Below are 18,919 nucleotides of genomic sequence, written 5' to 3' on the forward strand. Positions count from 1 at the left end.
TTTGTGAGACTGATATGCTAAATTTCATCTAGTCTTCCCCAAACTCAAACCACTACATCTCTACTGCTGTCTTCTCCCTCTCCATTTCCATCCCCTTCACCACTACAAAGGAATCCTGTCCAGTCAAGACTGTTGGCTTGCTCCTCCCCTCCTCCCACTCCAGTTCACACTCTAGCCCACTGAAGAGTGATGCCCACCCCCAGGCCCCTGCCTAAATGGCTCTTCCAGAAACACGAGTGACTTCCCACTCACCAAAGTCTGGGGCTGTTTCCTCAAGATCCTGCCCACTCCCTGACCCTTCCCTTCCTTGGGGCCACCATGGCTGCTTCTGGATGACTTGATCAGACACCCACATTGCAGTCCCATCCTTCTTGTTCAAATGAAAACATCTCACTTCAACAGCTCTCTTCATCTCCAGGACTAAGTCAGCCCCTTACACAAAGGACTCATGAGGGTCATGCAGTCTGTGTGCCCAGCCTGAGCCCACAGGTCTATTCTGATCCTTCTCTTTTTTTTTAAGATAAAAGTTCTTGCAGGTATAATAGGGATCTCCATCAAAAAGTAAAGAATAATTTTGTAGAAAGGTTTTGAGACTTTCCTAACTCTCTGAAACTACACAAGCTGGTCCTTTTGACTTGGAAACTAAATTTCTAAGATGGAAAGTCACATGTATGAGTGGGAGGCATGAAACCAATTACGTGACCTGTCTGGGGTCATGAGTGCAGAGGCGGCTCCTACGTGCCATCTGCCTCTTGGAGTGTGGATGGGAGGTGGGTATGGCGGATGCTTGTCATTTCCCAATGGCTCGAGTGGACATGGGGGGTATGGGAGTGAGAGGAAAAGAGGAAAGAGGGAGAGAGGCCGTCCAAGCTTTCACAACTCACTCTCTTGTGTTTGAAAATATCTGATTTCATTATTTTCTATAATTAATTTCTAGAGCATCTATCTGAGGAAAATGCTAGAAAGAAATATGCTATTCCTTTGTATCAGTGTTACTCTTCATTGATATTAAATGACTTAGTCACTTTATGGGGGAAATAAAGAGGTTGATTCATGGTGATGTGACCCTCTCACCACTTCTGGTTCCCTTTTTCCTGCTATATATCAAGACCTACAGCCCTTGGGAAGTGCATTTCTGCATTCAAAGAAGAACCTGAGAGAAACCTGTAAGTAAACTTTCAGAATTATCTTATTTCTAAAACTGCTTTTAAAAAAGTGCTAGTAAATTGGAATAAACAATTACAACCAGAGCATACTTTAAGGCCCCCTCTACCCCAAAGGTCTCCCTATGTATGCATGTATCAGAAAGTCTTTTCATGTTGGTATCTGAATATCCTCCGCTCAGGGAAAACTGCAGCATGAATATCTTCTTACAGGCTATAGCCTGGGTATACTCGAGCCACCCCTTGCTTTATGAATCCCCTCAGCTAAGCCTCCTGGCCGTTATGGGGAGCCCTAGGCTGGCTCAGTCCTGCCTCCCTGACGACGCAGCTCTGGGTGCCTGGCACACGCAGCAATGGGCTGAATTGTTCAGTAATTGCTATTCTGTTTACCTAGCAGCGTTCATTAATCTTTTCTTTCTTGTGTGAAGGCTGTTTTCAGAGAGGAAGGCATCTGCTGGCTCTCCCAAGCAAGAACGATGAAAACAAAGTCATGAGGAGTTCTCTCTACCTGAAATGAAGGCCGCAGCTCCTGCTCAAGCTATTTTGGCAGTCTGAGAGAACAGTACGTTCTGAACCACATTGTAAGTTTGCAAGAGCTTATGAAAAAAAGAAAGGGAAAAAAAATGAAAAGGAAAAGAAACCGTCCATTCTTCTTTTGTTCCACTCCCAGGTGCTGGGCTTTGATGTTCTGTCTCAGAAGTGACTTTAGAACGCCAGCTCCAAGAACCAGCTCCGCTGCTCACTGCACTTTTCATTTCAGAGAGCACGGGGCTAGCGGGGACCTGAGAACTCAGCTAGCCCATGGGAGTTGAGGTCCAGGAGGTGACGTGACCTATCTGAGGCCACACAACCTGGCTTGGGTAGAGGCAGGCTGGGCCACAGGCCTCCCTGTTCGGCGCTCTTTTCCTATTCTGCTCTGCCCTTTGTTCGAATTCCTTTTAAAATGAGATTCACATCAAGCCAATGAGGGAGGCTGATGGGCTCAGACTGGTTTCCCGCAGGGGACTGGCAGGGCTGGTTGAGGAGTACAGAAAGAACAGAGTGCTTGTCCGTTTGGGTTTATTGTCCCCTGGGGTGTCTGCAAACGTATCTGGGCTTGTTGAGCATAAGCCATTGGCTTCTGCACAGGCAGTGTCAGAATGAACTGGTATCACTTAATGGGAATTGCGGGACATCAGATGAGGTGGGAGCTTTGGAAATGGGGAGAGAGGGGAAAATAAGATGCTCCCATGGTCATTGTCTCTTGGCCTTTCCTCCAGAGAAGGTCACACTTCTTCCTCCCACACTTTCACTAGCAGTAAGCCTGTGGGTGTCTGCTTGCCAGCTCTGGAGCCACATTGGTGATGTGCAGCTTCAATAATCCCCAGTCTAGAAAGCTCCTAGGGTGGGCCATTCATGTGGAGGTTCTCATTATTTCATGGCTCCATTTTTTTGTGGCTGCTGACTGGACCTTGTATCTGAAGCAAGGACGCATTCATCCGCACCTTGAAAGTTGATCTGTGCTCAAAGGACAGTGCTTGGGAATGCCGGTCTCCTTGACTCATCAGAAAGGTGGCCAAACAGAGCTCTGTGGGTGGGGGCTGTGAGCCCTGTGCCCTCCATGCTGGGGCTCTCGATGTTCCCACTGACACAGATCCCCTGCAGGGAAAACAATCGAGGTGTATGCACCTTGCAGAGGTGTCTGCTAGCTAGCGTGGGCAGGGTTGATGTGGAAGTCTGGCTGTTTCTGTTTCCCATGGCAACAGCTTGGCCCTGCATGAAAGCAGGTAAATGTGGGCTCAAGCCAGATGCCCAGACGGCATGGTTGTGCAGGGCTCTCGGTTCAAATCAGGGTTCTTCATCCCTAACCCTGTTCTGCTATTTTCCTGTTCCCTTCCACCTAGCCACACAAAAAGCGTTTTAACCCCATGGAAGAGGGATAGGGCCCTTGGTGGCACTCTGCTGTGGACTCCAGCTAAGGCTTCCCTGCCTGAGGTGTGGTAGAAACTGCAGTTCTGAGATAAAAGCAAGAAAGTGGCCATTACTCTTGGGATAGTGCTGTTGGTAAAAGCCAGAAGCAGGTATTGTATCCTGGGGACACAAGCATGTTGAGTCAGGAATAGACATTATTGACAATGGAGGCAAGGTAAAGAGAAAGTACAGGTTAAAGGGACCAGGTAAACTTTTAGCAGCTGCCAGAAAAAAAAGATGGAGAGGCAGAGGTAGGGACTTTGTAAGCACAAGAGAGGGGAATAAAAGAGTTAGAAATCTTTGGGTAAAAACAAACATTTCCAAGGTATAGAGGAAAACCTTTATGTGTGAGACTGGAACTTAGTTTAAGCATGGTTTTTAAATGTCTCCAGGGATAAAAGGGGAAAAGGTAATTCAGAGGAATGGAGAAGAGGAGGGCTAAGGTGAGAAGTGGGCCAGAGAGGAGAGAAGAGAGCCATGTGAGTGTCATCTGTTGATCAAGGCTGCACTCTCACAATCCGTGGCCAAAATCAGCCGTCAGAGTGTTTAAAAATAATTTGAGCCAACAGTTTTTTAAGAACAAGAAGATGTCACCCAAAGAAATCTAGATTTCTGACTTGAAAAAAAAAAGTCAGAAAATCTGGTGACTGCCTCTATAGAGAGAGCTTTAAAGAAAATCTGCTGGGTTGGAGGCTGCTGTTCCTGCAAGTTAAATGGGGGCGTGGGCTCTCCAGCACCCTAGAGACCCATGGCCCACTGTCCCACAACCCACACTCCCAAGGAGTATCTGAATCTCCTTACTTCCTTCACTGTTTCCAGTGCTTGTCTGACCCCTATAGGCATTTGAAAATCTGAGTGCTGCCTGCACGGGACAGGATGAGCCCCCATTCCTGACCCAAGCTCAACAGGGAAGGTGAGACCAACACCGAATGCACTTTTCTTCCCCGTCCCTGGGAGAGACAGCTAAGTTAGGAGAGACAGCCCTTGATCTGGACCTCAGACCAGGATGGGCCCGCGTCCAGGGTGCCTGACGTTAAGGGGCGAGCAAGGTGAGCCTAACGCTGGCTGTTACAGTCTCTGAGTAAAACATAGGGGTTCATGAGCTGCACGATGCTGCAGAGCAAGTGTTCACCTGGGGAAAGGAGAGCTGTAGTCAGCTTTAGAAGGCTCAATAAAGCTGTGCTGGCAGAGGAGGGGAGGACCCTGGATGTGGTTGACAATGCAGGACAGCTCATCCTGGCATGGTGAATCTGCATTTCAGGATGCGTGCGTGATTGGGATCCTGGGAATATATTTCAACCAAATTCAGAAGCTGCTCTATGATGATCGTGTCAAAGAGGGGCTGAGCGATTGTCCATTCTGACCCCTCAGGGTCACTTAAACATGGGTTAAAATCCTGGCTCTTGCACTTATTAGCTGTGTGAGCTTGACCAAGTTATTTAACCTCTCTGAGCCCCAGTTTCCTATCTAAAAAGATATAGCTACATAGTACAGGGTTAGAAAGCATGTACATCAGATGCTGTGGCCAGGCATAAAGTAACACCGTAATAACTACCATTTATTATTAGGAGTATTTCACTAAGTCTCAGACATTGACACAAGCTATAGGTTGTCCGCTTCTCTAATTATGTATTCTGTGGTGACTGAGGGCCAACTGGGTACTGTTATGGACAGAACGTTTGTGTCTTCTGCCAATTTGTTTGAACCCCCAGTGTGGTTGTATCTGGAAATCGGGTCTCTAAGGAAGTAACTAAGGTTAAATGAGGTCCTAAGTGTGGAGCCCTCATCTGATAGGATTAGTGTCCCTATAAGAAGAGGAAAATGTAACTGCCTCACCATTGTGGAAGAGACAACATACTGGCAGCCAAACAGAGCAGTGGGTAAAATGATTTCTGGTGCCATGTTGGAAAGGTCTTTGTACTTAATGAAAGGTAACACAGTGTGAAGAGATACCAGAGAGCTCACCCGCCTTCTCTCCCTGCCATGTGAGGACACAGAGAGGAGGCAGTTGTCTGTAAGCCGGGGAGGGGTCCTCACCAGAACCCAACCCTGCCAGACCTTGATCTGGAACTTCCAGCCTCCACCACTGTGAGAAATCAATTTCTGCTGTTGAAGCCACCCGGCCTGTGGGGTTCTGCTATGGCAGCACTGGCAGATGACAACAGGTACATGGGAAGTTTTAATTCCATTACTCAGGAACTGTAGTGGAATTTTAAAACAGGACTCATGAAAAGTCAGAGATGAGATATGAATGTGATGGGAAATGTGTCACCAAGTGGTGGAAAACTGGGGGTCTCACTCCTAGCTTAGAGTCCCTTAGCCTCTTTGGATTTTATTTTCCTCGACTGTGAGTATCAGCCAGGGAGGTGTCAGTCAAAATCATCTGGACTTGTGCTATCCAATACAAAGGCTCCAGTTATTTATTTAACTTTAAGTAATTTAAATTTTAATTAATCTTAATTTAAATGTAAATGATTTATTAAAATTAAAAAATATCATAATTAAATAAAATAACACTAAATTAATTAAATTTATTAATTAAAATCAAATAAAATATCAAATTCAATTCCTCAGTGGCATGAGCCCTGTCAAGTGCTCAATAGTCACATGTGGCCAGTGCCTCCTATGCTGGACAGCACATATATAGAGCATGCCCAGCATCACAGACAGTTCTATCAGACAGCGCTGAATTCCAGAGCTTGTTACCTGAAGCCTGGTCTTCATGAGAGCAGCTTCAGCAGCACCTGAGAACTTGTTAGGAATGCCAGCTCTCAGGGGCCACCCTAAACCTTCTCAATCAGGATCTGCATTTTCACAAGATTCCCTCCAGTGATCACATACTCAAGTCTAAGAAGCTCTGAGCTATGATTCCCTTCAGCTCAAAAAAGAAAATTTATGAATCTGGGTATCTGCTTGACAAAGTCTTTGAGAAAGAAACCACCTGCTTAGCTTATCAAAATTCCAGTTCACCAATTTGCCTAAGAGGAGAGAATTGAAAGATCTGAAGGAAGATCAGCAGAATGGCCGCACCTCCACAGGAGCCAAAAAGAAATCAGCAGATGTCTAAAGGAGGCATGGGTGGCGTCACCATGCCTGGAGGGTGGTACACCTTGGAGGTTGGTACAATCTGGCTCCTATCTCTTTTTTTGTTGTTGTGTTTTAAAAAGAGAGATGGGGTCTCTCTCTCTTGCCCAGGATGGTCTCAAACTCCTGGGCTCAATCAAGCAATCCTCCCACCTCAGTGTCCCAAAGTGCTGGGGTTATAGGCATGAGCCGCCACGCTCAGCCTCCAGTGCCTATCTCTAAGCCTCCCGTCAGCTTGGGCATTCAATCTTTGCCTAAAGAGCAGAGAATGGACAGTCTTCATTTTCTGTGGCAGCAAAGAAACAACAAGAAATGAGTTGCATTTGCTGGGGACCTTTTATCCAGAGAGTCTTAAGGTTCTTGCTAAGGTTCCCCTCATTAAACCAAAAGGAGCAGGTAGGTCATATATTCAGTTAGGGAAAATGAGGAACAGAGAAGAAATCAATGGCTCAGTCAACGATGCCAAAAGTGCAGACTGGAACATCAGCCTCTGGGCTCGTGGGCCTAAATTCTGCTCTGGGGCTTGAACTGTAAAATAAGAGAAGATACCTTCAGTCCTCTCACCGCAGAAAGTTTTGGTGTCTGGTGACATGCTGTTTTCAACACAAAACTAAGCAGGATACTATTAGAGCTGTTGCCTGTTAAGAAAACATGTTCTTCTTACAGGACAAAATTGCAGTCGTATATCTTATTTAATTGATATTAGATTTTATTGCAGAATGTTAAAATGTTAATGTGTCCATAAATCTTTTTCATACTTTCAGAAAAATGTCTGTATTAGGAACACACTGTACAAGGATGAAGGCAAGAGAAAGGAAAAATGAATCCAGAATACACATTATTAATTTTTTAGGAAGGAAGCAAAATGGTGCCTCATAAAGGAAATTAGAAAAAAGTTAAGCAGCTGGGATTTCTGATTTCCTTTAAAGAAGAATCTGCTAGTTTGAGACATATCCTTACAGAGTCAACTATTTTGATGTAGGGAACAAAAAGTGAGCAGATAATGGAAATGGGCTTGTGATATCCAGGTCAGCTCTTAACAGCCACTGGCAGAAGGTGTGATGCCTCCAGCAGGGACAAACAGTGAGCTGAGGGTCCTGTCACATGACACAGAACCATGGAATTGGGGCATGGTACAGACAACAGAGCCTGGAAGTCTGGCCTGAATCCTGCTGTGCCGTCTCCACTGTGTGATTGCTGACAAATTCCAGTAAGCACTCCAAGCCTCAGTTTCCACTGTATCAGATGCAAATACCATCTGCAGGCTTGGGGCAGGGGTAGAAAGATGCTTTATAAATAAAGTGCCTACAATGTAATAGATAATTAACATCTTCTAGGGTATCAATCAAGTAATGGTTTGGGGTCAAACCCAAAGCAATGGGAGAGCAAAGAGTCATGCCTGGGAGGAGAGGCCGCAGCTCCTGACTTCCTCTGGTGCTGGGTGTCCTGCCCTCTGCCCACCCACCTGCAGAGTCCTCTTGCCTGTGCCGTGGAGCCTGTCTGACTCAGTCCACAATGCCAGGGAAGGTTCAGCAGCACAGGGGCCTATGGTAAGGCCCGTCTCTATCTTCACCCTTCAGTCCAAACTCTGATTCCAAAAGGAAGCAAGCTTGCAGGAAAAAGGAACTATGGCCTTTTTCTGGCCCCCATTTTAATTACCATTCGAATTCCCTTTCCTGCTGAAGCTGTCAGAACATCCTCATATGTGGGATCTAGACTCTACTAAGGCCAGTTCCACATGGCAGTGACCCCTCTTCAACACTCAAGTTCACCTCATATCTCTTTTCTGCTCTGAGCATTTCCATTCAGATTATACGGCAGGAACTGCAAGCACTCTCTATTCTTGGTGGAGAAATTTACACATTTACTCGCAACCTGCCTATTCCCCCCATTTTATTTCTGCCCTTCGTTAACCTCATTCGGCCTGAACACAGAAAGAATAATTTCCTCACCTCTGTTTGCTCAGTGCACAACCTCTAGCCAATGCCTGGGTTCATCTTACACGACAAATGTAATTCACTGGCTCTCACTATATTCAGCTACTCCGTAAATTCAGACCCATCCTATTTAATGAGAAGGGATTTATTTGAGATTGTTTAAAAATTAATCAATGGCCACATTAAAATCCCATACATATGATATAACGCTTATTAGATATTTTCATGTCAATCAGGAGAGAATGTCGATTTTATTTTATATATATCACTCCAAATGAATCCAAGTCTCTCTGAGAGCATCACAGACCTAAATCTGTGTGGCTGATGGTGTGTTAGCAGCTCCACAGTGCCTTCATTCTAATTATTCCAGATCTAGGAAAAAAGAAAAGATGATTATCTCAGTGACACAAAATAAATATTCTTCTTTTCTTTGTAAGAGTCTCAGGAGGAAACCCTTCTCAGAGGGCAGGGGCATAAGAGGGAAGAAGCCATGGTTACAGAGTGGAGACACAATGGCCTCAGTCCAAAGCTGCATTTAAGTTTGGATGCCCTTGGTGTGCTCTCTAGTCTGCAAAACTGAGCACAAGGAAACAGATGACTATTAAAGAGTAAGCTTTCATAATGCAGTTTATTGACATTTCAGCCTATCAGGCTAGGGCTCAACTATTAAGGCTTATGATATAGGACTGTTACTCTTATCAATAAACAACGACTCTCTAGCAGACCAGTAGAGAATTCAGCGGCTTGAAATAAATCAGCATTTATGACGGCTCACGTGTCTGTGGTCAGCCAGTGGGTCGGCTGAGAACCAGCTGGTCTCTGATGGCCTCTCTCACATCTGGCAGTTGGATGGCTATTGGCTGAGCTGATGGAATTGCCTGGTCAGGTGCCTTTCATCATCCAGCATTCCAGCCTGGTATAACAGGCTCAATAATGGCCCCCTCAGAGTTGTCCGTGTCCTACTGCTCAGAACCCATGAATATATTATCTTGCATGGTAAAAGAGACCCTGCAAATGTGATTAAATCTCTTGAGATGAGGAGATTATCCTGGATGATCTGGGTGGACCCAGCATATTCACAAGGGCTCTTGTAAGAGGGAGGAGGGAGGATCGGAGTCTAGAGAGAAGATGTAAGGATAAAAGCAGAGGGAAGATGCAATGTTGCTGGCTTTGAGATGGCAGAAAAAGGGTCCATGAGCCAGGAAATGTAGGTTGCCTCTAAAGCTGAAGAGGCAAGGAATCAAGTTCTCCCCCAGTGCCTCCAGAAGGACCACAGCATTGCAGGCCCATTTTAGACTCTGACCTCCAGAACCGTGAGAGAATAAATATATGCTTCTTTAAAACACTCAGTGGTTATCTGTTACAGCAGCGATAGCTGGGAAATGCAGCTGGACTTAACACAGCAGGAGCAGAGTTTCATGAGAGCACGTGGAGTGAGTCCAAGGCCCAGGATCATCACTGGCATTTCTGCTGCATTCGATTGGGCAAAGAAGTCACAAGGCCAGCCCAGATGCAAGGGATGGAGGAATAGACCTCATCTCTTGGTGGTGGAAGATGGAAGAAGCTGTAAAGTCATATTTCAAGGGAGAGGACACAGGAAGAGTAAATAATTATGGCCACTTTTTCTGCAGTCAGTCTACCCCCATGGCCTTTACGAAGGTCAGAGGACATTCAAAAGCAATTTCTGACCTTGGTTTCTTTTTCATTTTCAGGACGCAGGGAGCATGGGTATCTGGACCATAGGCACTGATATCTTCCTAAGTCTTTGGGAGATTTACTTGTCTCCAAGAAGCCTCGGACCGATGGACTTTATCCAGCATTTGGGAGTTTGCTGTTTGGTTGCTCTTATTTCAGTGGGCCTCCTTTCTGTGGCCTTCTGCTGGTTTCTATCATCAATCATGGCGGCTGCTGGCTTCTGGATTATCACATGTGTTCTGCTGTGTTGCTCCAAGCATGCACGATGTTTTATTCTTCTCGTCTTTCTCTCTTGTGGCCTGCGTGAAGGCAGGAACGCTTTGATCGCAGCTGGCACAGGGATCGTCATCTTGGGACACGTAGAAAATATTTTTCACAACTTTAAAGGTCTCCTAGATGGTATGACTTGCAATCTAAGGGCAAAGAGCTTTTCCATACATTTTCCACTTTTGAAAAAATATATTGAGGCAATTCAGTGGATTTATGGCCTTGCCACTCCACTAAATGTATTTGATGACCTTGTTTCTTGGAATCAGACCCTGGCAGTCTCTCTTTTCAGTCCCAGCCACATCCTGGAGGCACAGCTAAATGACAGCAAAGGGGAAGTCCTGAGCATCTTGTACCAGATGGCAACCACGACAGAGGTGTTGTCCTCCCTGGGTCAGAAGCTACTTGCCTTTGCAGGGCTTTCGCTCGTCCTACTTGGCACTGGCCTCTTCATGAAGCGATATTTGGGCCCTTATGGTTGGAAGTATGAAAACATCTATATCACCAGACAATTTGTTCAGTTTGATGAAAGGGAGAGACTTCAACAGAGGCCCTGTGTGCTCCCGCTGAATAAGGAGGAAAGGAGGAAGTATGTCATCATCCCAACTTTCTGGCCGACTCCTAAAGAAAGGAAAAACCTGGGGCTGTTTTTCCTCCCCGTACTTACCCATCTTGGCATCTGGGTGCTGTTTGCAGCTGTAGATTATCTGCTGTATCGGCTCATTTTCTCAGTGAGCAAACAGTTTCAAAGCTTGCCAGGGTTTGAGGTTCGCCTGAAGCTGCACGGAGAGGTAGGGACCCACAGGTACTTCTCATGGTGTATCCTGGCTATTTGCTGGTCTGTCTTGCAAAAGATCATGAACCTCCCAAGGCAGGGAAGTGGCTTATTCACCTTTGCATCCTTGGTGCCTGGCATAGTGCTTGGCACATAGAAGGAACCCAACAAATGCAGGTTAAATTGGATTGAAGTCCCGATGTTAGGGTGTGATTCTGCATTAGTTCCCTGTGGCTGCTGTGACAAATGGCCGATAATTGAATGGCTCAAAATAACAGAAGTTTATTCTCGGATAGTTCTGGGGGGGAGAAGTCCAAAGTGAGTGTCGCTGGGCTAAAACCCAGGTGCTGTTGCCACTCTTTGCGTCTTCCAGATTCTAGTGGCCAATGGCATCCCTTTGCCTATGACCACATCACTCCCATCTCTGCTCTGTCATCGCATCACTTTCTTCTTTGCATGTGGAAAATCTCTCTCTGCCTCTGTCTTAAAGAATGTATATGATTGTATTAGGACTTTCCAGTATAATCCAGGGTAATTTCTCTATCTCAAGATCTTTGACTTAATAACATTTGCAAAGATCCTTTTTCCAAATAAAGTAACATTAACAGGTTCCAGGCACTAAGACCTTGTATCTGTAGGGCATCCTCCAGCCTCCTACAGTCAACAAACACTCAAATGTGGAAATAAGTGTCTCTGAGGTTGAACATGAAGTGGATTCCCAAGCAGGACTATCTGGCGTGAACCTAAGAGACAGGGATTTAGGACCTGCCTTCTTCTCATCCTCAAGCTTGGGCAAGTAGACTTTGAGCACCTCCTCTGAGCGAGAACTTTGCTGTGCATCCTGAGTCATTATCAAACACAGGAGGGTTCCCAAGGCATCGGCGCAATGTTTAAAAGGATGATTGTTGAAAAGGGCTCCTAAGTCACCCAGTAAAATGGCTGGTGCTAGTAGCTGGTAGCACCCACTTTTAAAAATGCTACACAGCTACACTTTGGTGTTTTGAGAGAGATTGGATTACTAGTTCTCAGCCTTAAATGTGTGTTAAGAATTTCTTGAGTTGGATATAGAGTTTCAGGCCTCGATTTACACAGATTTTGTTTTAACTGGGAGAGCATTTTAAATGAGCATGCCTGTGATTTCAAGGTAGGTGGTCCACAGACCACATTTTGAGAAACTCTAGCCTAGGTATTAGAAAGCAAGGACCCTCTAAACCAGAGGTCCTCAACCTTGGATACAGAGTTGCATCACTGTGGAGCTGAACTAACCAACTCAATACCTCTCTCCAGAATCCCCAGAGAATCTGTTTTAATTGAACTGGGGTGAGAGATTTTTAAAAACTCCCAGAGTAATTCTAACGTGCAGCCAAGATTGAGAACCCCTGTTCTAAACCCTTCACTCCAAGAACAAAGCCAGAAAGTTAACTCCTAATTGCCATCACATGGATCTGTGAAAAATCTTCATTAGCCAGGACAGCATCTGTCTCTGAGCTGGTCCCTCCTGCATCTTGAGGGATCTGGCTTTCTCTTCTCTATTCTCCCTCTCTCTCCTCTTGGCAACCATGGACAAACAGAGAAGATGGTGGGGATGGGGCATCCCATCGTTTATCATTTCTTTTCCATTTTCTCTGTGGATATTTGTGCTTATGTTGACATTTCAGAGGATCTGGATATTGTCAGACACTTACCTTATTGTTTTTTAAACCCAGAAATTGCCAGGCTGAATGACATGGCGTGTGTATGCACATGTGCAGGTGTGTATGTGCACGTGTGTGATGCATGCTGGGCTTAAGTACACTAGCCCAGGCTGGCAAAAATAATGCAGGTGAACCCCAAAATTGGGGCTTAGCCTAGAAGGATTCTTGGCTTTGCTTGGGAAAGAATTCAAGAGTGAGCTGACAGTGAAAGAAAGCAAGTTTTTTAGAACAGAGTACAGCAAAGTGGCTGCTCCACAGGCAGAAAAGGACTACCCCATAGGCAGAGTGGCCCAGAGTAGCACTCCTGGATTGTTGGTCTGTTGTATTTATACCTAGTCTTAATCATATGCTAATTATGGAGTGAGTTATTCATGAGCTTTCTGGAAAAGCGGTGGGGAGTTCCCAAGCCATATAAGACAACTTCTGGGTTATTGCCATGGCATCATTTGTAAGCTGTCATGGTGCTGGTAGGAGTGCCTTATGCAAATATATTATAATTAGCATATAATGAGCAGCGAGGACAACTAGAGGTTTTTTTCATCACCATCTTGGTCCTAGATGATTTTGGCTGGTTTCTTTGTTATATTCTGTTTCTATCCACAGGGTCATGACAGAGGCTCAGTAAACAAGTCCTGCTGATCTCCTGACTCAAAAACGCCAACAGCTGTTTCTTTTTTTAAAAAAAAATTATTTGTAATTTTTATGGTTATTTTTAATTGACACGTAATCATTGTACATATTTATGGGGTATCCAGTACCTGTTTCCATGGGTCTGATTTGCCCTACTGTTCCTCAAGCTGCACTAGGCTGTGCCAGCTGCTGGGGAAATCACAGAGGAAAAACGGCCACAATGTTGCCTGCAAACCCTCCCGTGAAGCCCCACTTGCCGTTTCTCTCTTTCCCTCTCAGGGCCTCAAATCCCCGCTGCATCCACACTTTTCCTCCCCTTTCGTCTGGCTCAGCAGATCTAGTTCCATGGCTCCTGCCCTCCTAAGCCTGGGCTGCTTCTCAGAGTTGATTTTTCTGAGCTCTCTGCATCCCCTGAAGAATCCCGTTAATTACAAGGCACGCTGTTGCTCTAGCTATTTGGAGCGGTGGATAATGGAAGTAGTGTTTTAGCTGAAAGCCAAACAAGAATTTCAGACTTGCTTGATCTTTAGGGGTGGCCAGGAAAAGGGCCTCGCTCCTTCCCTCCCATTCCCCTCCTGTGTTCTCCTTTCTTGGCTTCCCCCCTCAATTCTCCCTCTGTCTCCTATGTTTTTCTTCTCTCTCATTTACTTCTCTCTTAGCCAGTACCCATGCCTGTGTTGTGAATTCTCACCATGTTAGATAGAGGGGGAAAAAACCAAGTTCTGCCTTCCAAAAAAACCCAGCTTTCCAATGACAATGTCCTGACACCTTCTTCTTTGGGCACTGCTGATTCCTGGGGGTGCGAAGATGTCTAGGTTGTGAGGGCCTCCTTGAGGGGCTTATGTCCTGGGAGCGAGGTCACCGTGTACACACGTGAAACAGCAGGGTGGTGGGCACTGGAACAGATGTGAGTACGAGACTGCTGTGAGAGCGCTTCTCAAACTCTCTCATGCTGTATCTGAGAGACTGCGCTGCCAAGAGCCAGCTTCTGCATGACTGGCAATGCCCTACCCTTATGCCAGGGTGCCCTTGGGGGCTCCTGGTCTTCACCATTGCCTCACATTTGCCAAGGAAAAGTCACGCAGGAAGAGAAACACTGGCTCAAGGTGTTGCCAATATTTCTTTCTCACTTTCGTATGATTTTAAGTATATGTTTTAAATAAAGAAGATGGGAAATGACCCAAGTAGAGCTAGCTCTGTGGGTAGGCAGTGTAAATAAAAATAGCCAGAGTTTCTACTTACTGAGCACCTACTATGTTCACTGCATTTGGCAGCATTAACTTTTCAGGACTGGCTGACACCAGAGCCTGCCCTCCATTCATTGCTTAGTGCTGTGCCAATAAATTGTTTATTTAACAGAGGAACATATATATTAAAACATTGGGGTACCATTTAGTATATTGCTTGGCATTTTGAAAGAATTAATTTGTCTTCCACATTACCCTCAACCAACCCCATACAAAAGTGTCGACTCAAACTTTCTGAAGCACTGATTCCCAACTGCAAAATCCCCAGTTAAATTTCTAGACAAAATAACTTTGTCCCAGACCGAACACCCGCTGCTTTCTTATTGCAGGATTTCTCATCACGGACTCAATCGATGTGTTTGTTTCTTCACTAGTATTAAAAAGAGTGCCTGTCTTTGCTCTGGGGACTGAACTCTCTCTATTTAATTGTAGGCAGACTATTTTTTTAATAAGAGAAAGGGAGAGGCAACACAAATGTTTTTCATTGCTTCGGCACCGTGCTGGGGAAATTATAGATTTGACTTGACATTTGTGTAGAGGTCCCAGGTTTGGGGTTTCCAGAGTCTCCACAGGCACTGGGATAGATCCAAGGTGCCCAGTGTCCTCTGGGTGTGGTTGGGATCTTTTTGAGAAGTCATTTACCTTTTCCTGGCCCCAGGGCTCTGGGGACTAGAGTGATAATAACTTACTAAGCACCCCAGTCTGTAAAGCTAATGTTCCTTCCCCAAGGTGTTTAATTTACACTGGGAGTAGTTTATTCATGGGCAGGATCTGGTCCATTAACTCCTGTTTTGCCAAATTAGAAAACAAATCCATGAGAGATTAAATGATTTTCCCAGGTCAGAGAAAGAAAGAGCTGGATCAGCACACAATCTCTTGTGGGTGGCTTGGCTGGGTGGCTCAATGTCATCTCCTGCCCTCTGTGTCAGTCTGCTGAGGGCAACTGGCTTATGCTCTTGCCTTCAAAAAGGAAGGAATGTACCTCTCATGAGCATCCAATAGGGATGAGAAATTTTCCTATTTTTAGGACCTGCCCAAACATGATTTTAGAGTCTCCTTCAATAACGTGGGCTCAAGGGCCAATGTATCAACCTAGAAGGGAATATAGTACACTAAATAAGAATAATCCCCCCTAAGCTCCAGAAGGCAGATGTAGAACATAATTTAATGCCTCAACATCTTTGTGACCTTGTGGTCTGCTTAAGGGGTATTGGGAGGATATGATGGGGTCCTAAGGGACTATGTTCTAAAGCAATCTTCTCCCTGAGTTTAGCTGACTCCCCGCTCTTTCTTTTGTCCCATATGTCCTAACATGTAGAAACAAATATTCCATGAAAATGAGTTATGTGATCAAATTTGTTAGGAAAACTGGCTAAAGTTAAAAGATTCCTCTGCCTACTTCTCAGAGCCTTCAACAGTCTAATGGGCATTGTGATTTTCAAAAGAAGGTATAGAGTGAAAAAATGTATTTAATACACTTCTCTCAAGGGAATCTTTACTGTATTTCTGCAAACCCACTTCAGAAAACACTGCAATAGTTACACATAAGACACATCTCTTCTCCTTTGCTCCAATCATAACACACAAAGGAATATGTGATAGTTCCTTTGGCCAAAGCTCCCTGCGTGTTTGAAGATAGTGCCGTGTGCTGCGGGGAAGTAATGAGAAAGACAAGGACTGAGTACAAAAGTGGCATGCATCATGATTATTTTATTCTTTCATTTTAGAAACAAGGAACTCAAGATATTTTCCATGATTCTTCCTTTAATATATCTGTGTTTGAACCCAACTGTATCCCGAAACCAAAATTCCTTCTATCTGAGACCTGGGTTCCTCTCAGTGTTATTCTTGTGATATTAGTGATGCTGGGACTGTTGTCCTCTATCCTTATGCAACTTAAAATCCTGGTGTCAGCATCCTTCTACCCCAGCGTGGAGAGGAAGCGCATCCAATACCTGCATGCAAAGCTGCTTAAAAAAAGATCAAAGCAGCTGCTGGGAGAAGTCAAAAAACGGCTGAGTCTCTATCTTACAAAGGTAAGGCCAAGATGGTGGTGTAACCTCCAATTGAGGAAGTATTGAGTTTGAGAGGGAAATGGGAAAGGGGACTTCAAAGCACTTAACGCTTCAGCTTCACATCAGGGCTTGTATCCCAGCAGTAGATAGGACACTGGGGGAAAATGAACAAACATACGTGGCTAGGGCTCTTACCTCTGTGAATTGAATGCTGATCCAAAGGATACTACAAGTTATTCTTAATATATTCGTTTCAAGTAAGTATGTTCAGTCATTGTAGAGTGGCGACTGGAGAGGTCCTTAGTGTTGACTATTAAAGGACAAAGCACAATAAGATATGCTTTCCTAGGTAAAGAAAAAACAGACAGGGAAATGTCTACTATAGCTTTGTAAATGCCAAAGAATTTGTTCATTTTCCAGTGTATGTGTATGTGTGTATAGAGAGAGGATAGATAAAAATATAATAATATATATACAAATATATAAATAAAAGCATAGACTCATGCATGTATAAAATGGACATATATCAAAAATTTTATGTAATTTAACACATATGTATTAATGAGGGAATGGTAAGAAAAATTACAGCCAAAGAATAATTCAAAGAACACACAGATATATAAAGGCCATCAGGAATACCCAACGAATTTGCTTAATAGATGCAAAACTGTCTTTTTCTTTAAGGGTGGATGGGAGGGGTCAGTTGTACTCTACTGGGCGGAGTTCACATGCAGGTCATGGACAAGAATCACTCACATTGTTTCTATCAGCCATCTGCAACTTACAGAGTTGGGAAATAGCCCATAGACAATGGAAGACCAACATAACCCACAAAAATAAGCTTGTTTATTTCAGTCTTTTGCTGTTTTCCCCAATGTCTTTAACCCCACAATGAAAAATTTATGTCAGAGGCATTTTAAATGACTCCAGCTCCAATGCCCATTTATCCACTTTTCTGTCTCTTCAGATTCATTTCTGGCTTCCAGTCCTGAAAATGATTAGGAAGAAGCAAATGGACATGGCAAGTGCAGACAAGCCATGAGATACCCTGGGTACTCCTCAGCCACATCGCACCAGCAGTGCTCCTCAGGTCTATGATGGCAGTCACTATTCATGCTGGATAATAGAGAACTATGTGACGCAGTCCTCTCAGGAGTCTGAGTTTACAGAGCCACCTTGCAGCACGTGGTTATGCCTCAAAGCCAAAGAGCTGCCAGGTAAATGGTTATGTGGTCTGTCTTCCAAACAAACCACATGATCTCGCCTGTGTCACAATGTAATAGGACTCTAGCTGGGTCCCCTGGTGATGAGTTTCAGCATAGAATAATGTTCAAAGAAAAGAAAACAAAAACAGTTGAAATCTCTACGACAGCCTTACAAGCAAATGCCAAGGGGAACATACATGTACAAAGCCAGCAAACTATCTTCAAACTCTTCTGTCCTTAATGTCTTGCATGTCTATTGCTCCCACAATGGTCTCTTTCCTCCCTGCCCCCTTATTAAAGAACTCTTTCTGAAACCCATTCCTAGCAGCTCCTAGTTTCTTCTTACCACCACCTGCACTTCTGCCCTCTACCTGCCTCCATTTTGTTTTCTCCTCTTTTAGCAAATCCCCTGGCTGATATTTATGACAGGGTGGCCTACGGACCATGTGCATTAAAATTTCATACAATTCTTGTTAAAGTGTACATTTGGGCCCCTTTTTGTCTTTAACTACACTCCAAATCACTTTTATTTTTATTATTTTATTTTTTATTTTTTTGGAGATGGAGTCTCACTCTGTCGCCCAGGCTGGAGTGCAATGGTGCTATCTCGGCTCACTGCAATCTTTGCCTCTCAGGTCCAAGCAATTCTCCTGCCTTAGCCTCCCAAGTAGTTGAGATTACAGGCGCCTGCCACCAAGCCCAGCTTCTATATATATATGTATATATGTATATTTGTATTTAGTAGAGACAGGGTTTCACCATGTTGGCCAGGTTGGTCTTAAACTCCTGATCTCAGGTGATCCACCTATCTTGACCTCCCAAAGTGCTGGGATTACAGGGGTAAGCCACCACGCCCAGTCCCCATATCACTTTTAACGAGTCACAGGACACACTGTCTTTTTCTGGTAGGCACGTTTGCCCTCAGTCTGAAGTGCTCTTCCCTGTTGGAAGGACAGACTGGAAAGCAGTGCTGTCACCAAAGGCAATTTTGATCTTGAAAACAGGATTTAGACTCATTCATTAGGGTCCATCTCACTTGGATGACCAGCTTACTCACTTTGATTTAAATGAATGTTAAGTTTCTTGAGACATCCATTGTGAAATGTGCTGTTAATCTTATAGAGACAGAAAGGTACTGCCCAAGGCAATTTCATAGAGCACCCTTTTTTCACCTCTAATTGTAATGGCCTATAAAAGTATATTGCATTATCGCTTAAGTCACCATTTCTCTTCTCACAAATCTCAGTCTGGTTCCAT

The 18,919-nt window shown here is 44.6% G+C and overlaps 1 protein-coding gene across 3 annotated transcripts; it reads left to right on the plus strand.

Moving 5' to 3' along the window:
* Window positions 1-390: 390 nt before the first annotated feature.
* On the plus strand, window positions 391-17,980 carry DCSTAMP (dendrocyte expressed seven transmembrane protein). Of its 3 annotated transcripts, XM_023223366.1 has the most exons (5): window positions 391-770; window positions 1,110-1,166; window positions 9,847-10,887; window positions 16,170-16,478; window positions 17,425-17,980. In XM_023223366.1, the coding sequence occupies exons 3-5, from the start codon at window positions 9,859-9,861 to the stop codon at window positions 17,497-17,499; spliced, it is 1,413 nt and encodes a 470-aa protein (XP_023079134.1). In that variant the 5' UTR covers window positions 391-770; window positions 1,110-1,166; window positions 9,847-9,858; the 3' UTR covers window positions 17,500-17,980. The 3 variants fall into 3 exon arrangements, with proteins under 3 accessions (XP_023079134.1, XP_023079129.1, XP_023079143.1); XM_023223361.1 differs by lacking the exon at window positions 391-770 and having other exon boundaries at window positions 839-1,166; XM_023223375.1 differs by lacking the exons at window positions 391-770; window positions 16,170-16,478 and having other exon boundaries at window positions 839-1,166; window positions 9,847-10,685.
* The last annotated feature ends 939 nt before the right edge of the window (window positions 17,981-18,919 follow it).

This window comes from Piliocolobus tephrosceles, chromosome 7, assembly GCF_002776525.5.
Source record: "Piliocolobus tephrosceles isolate RC106 chromosome 7, ASM277652v3, whole genome shotgun sequence".
In the NCBI taxonomy this organism is placed as follows: Eukaryota; Metazoa; Chordata; class Mammalia; order Primates; family Cercopithecidae; genus Piliocolobus; species Piliocolobus tephrosceles.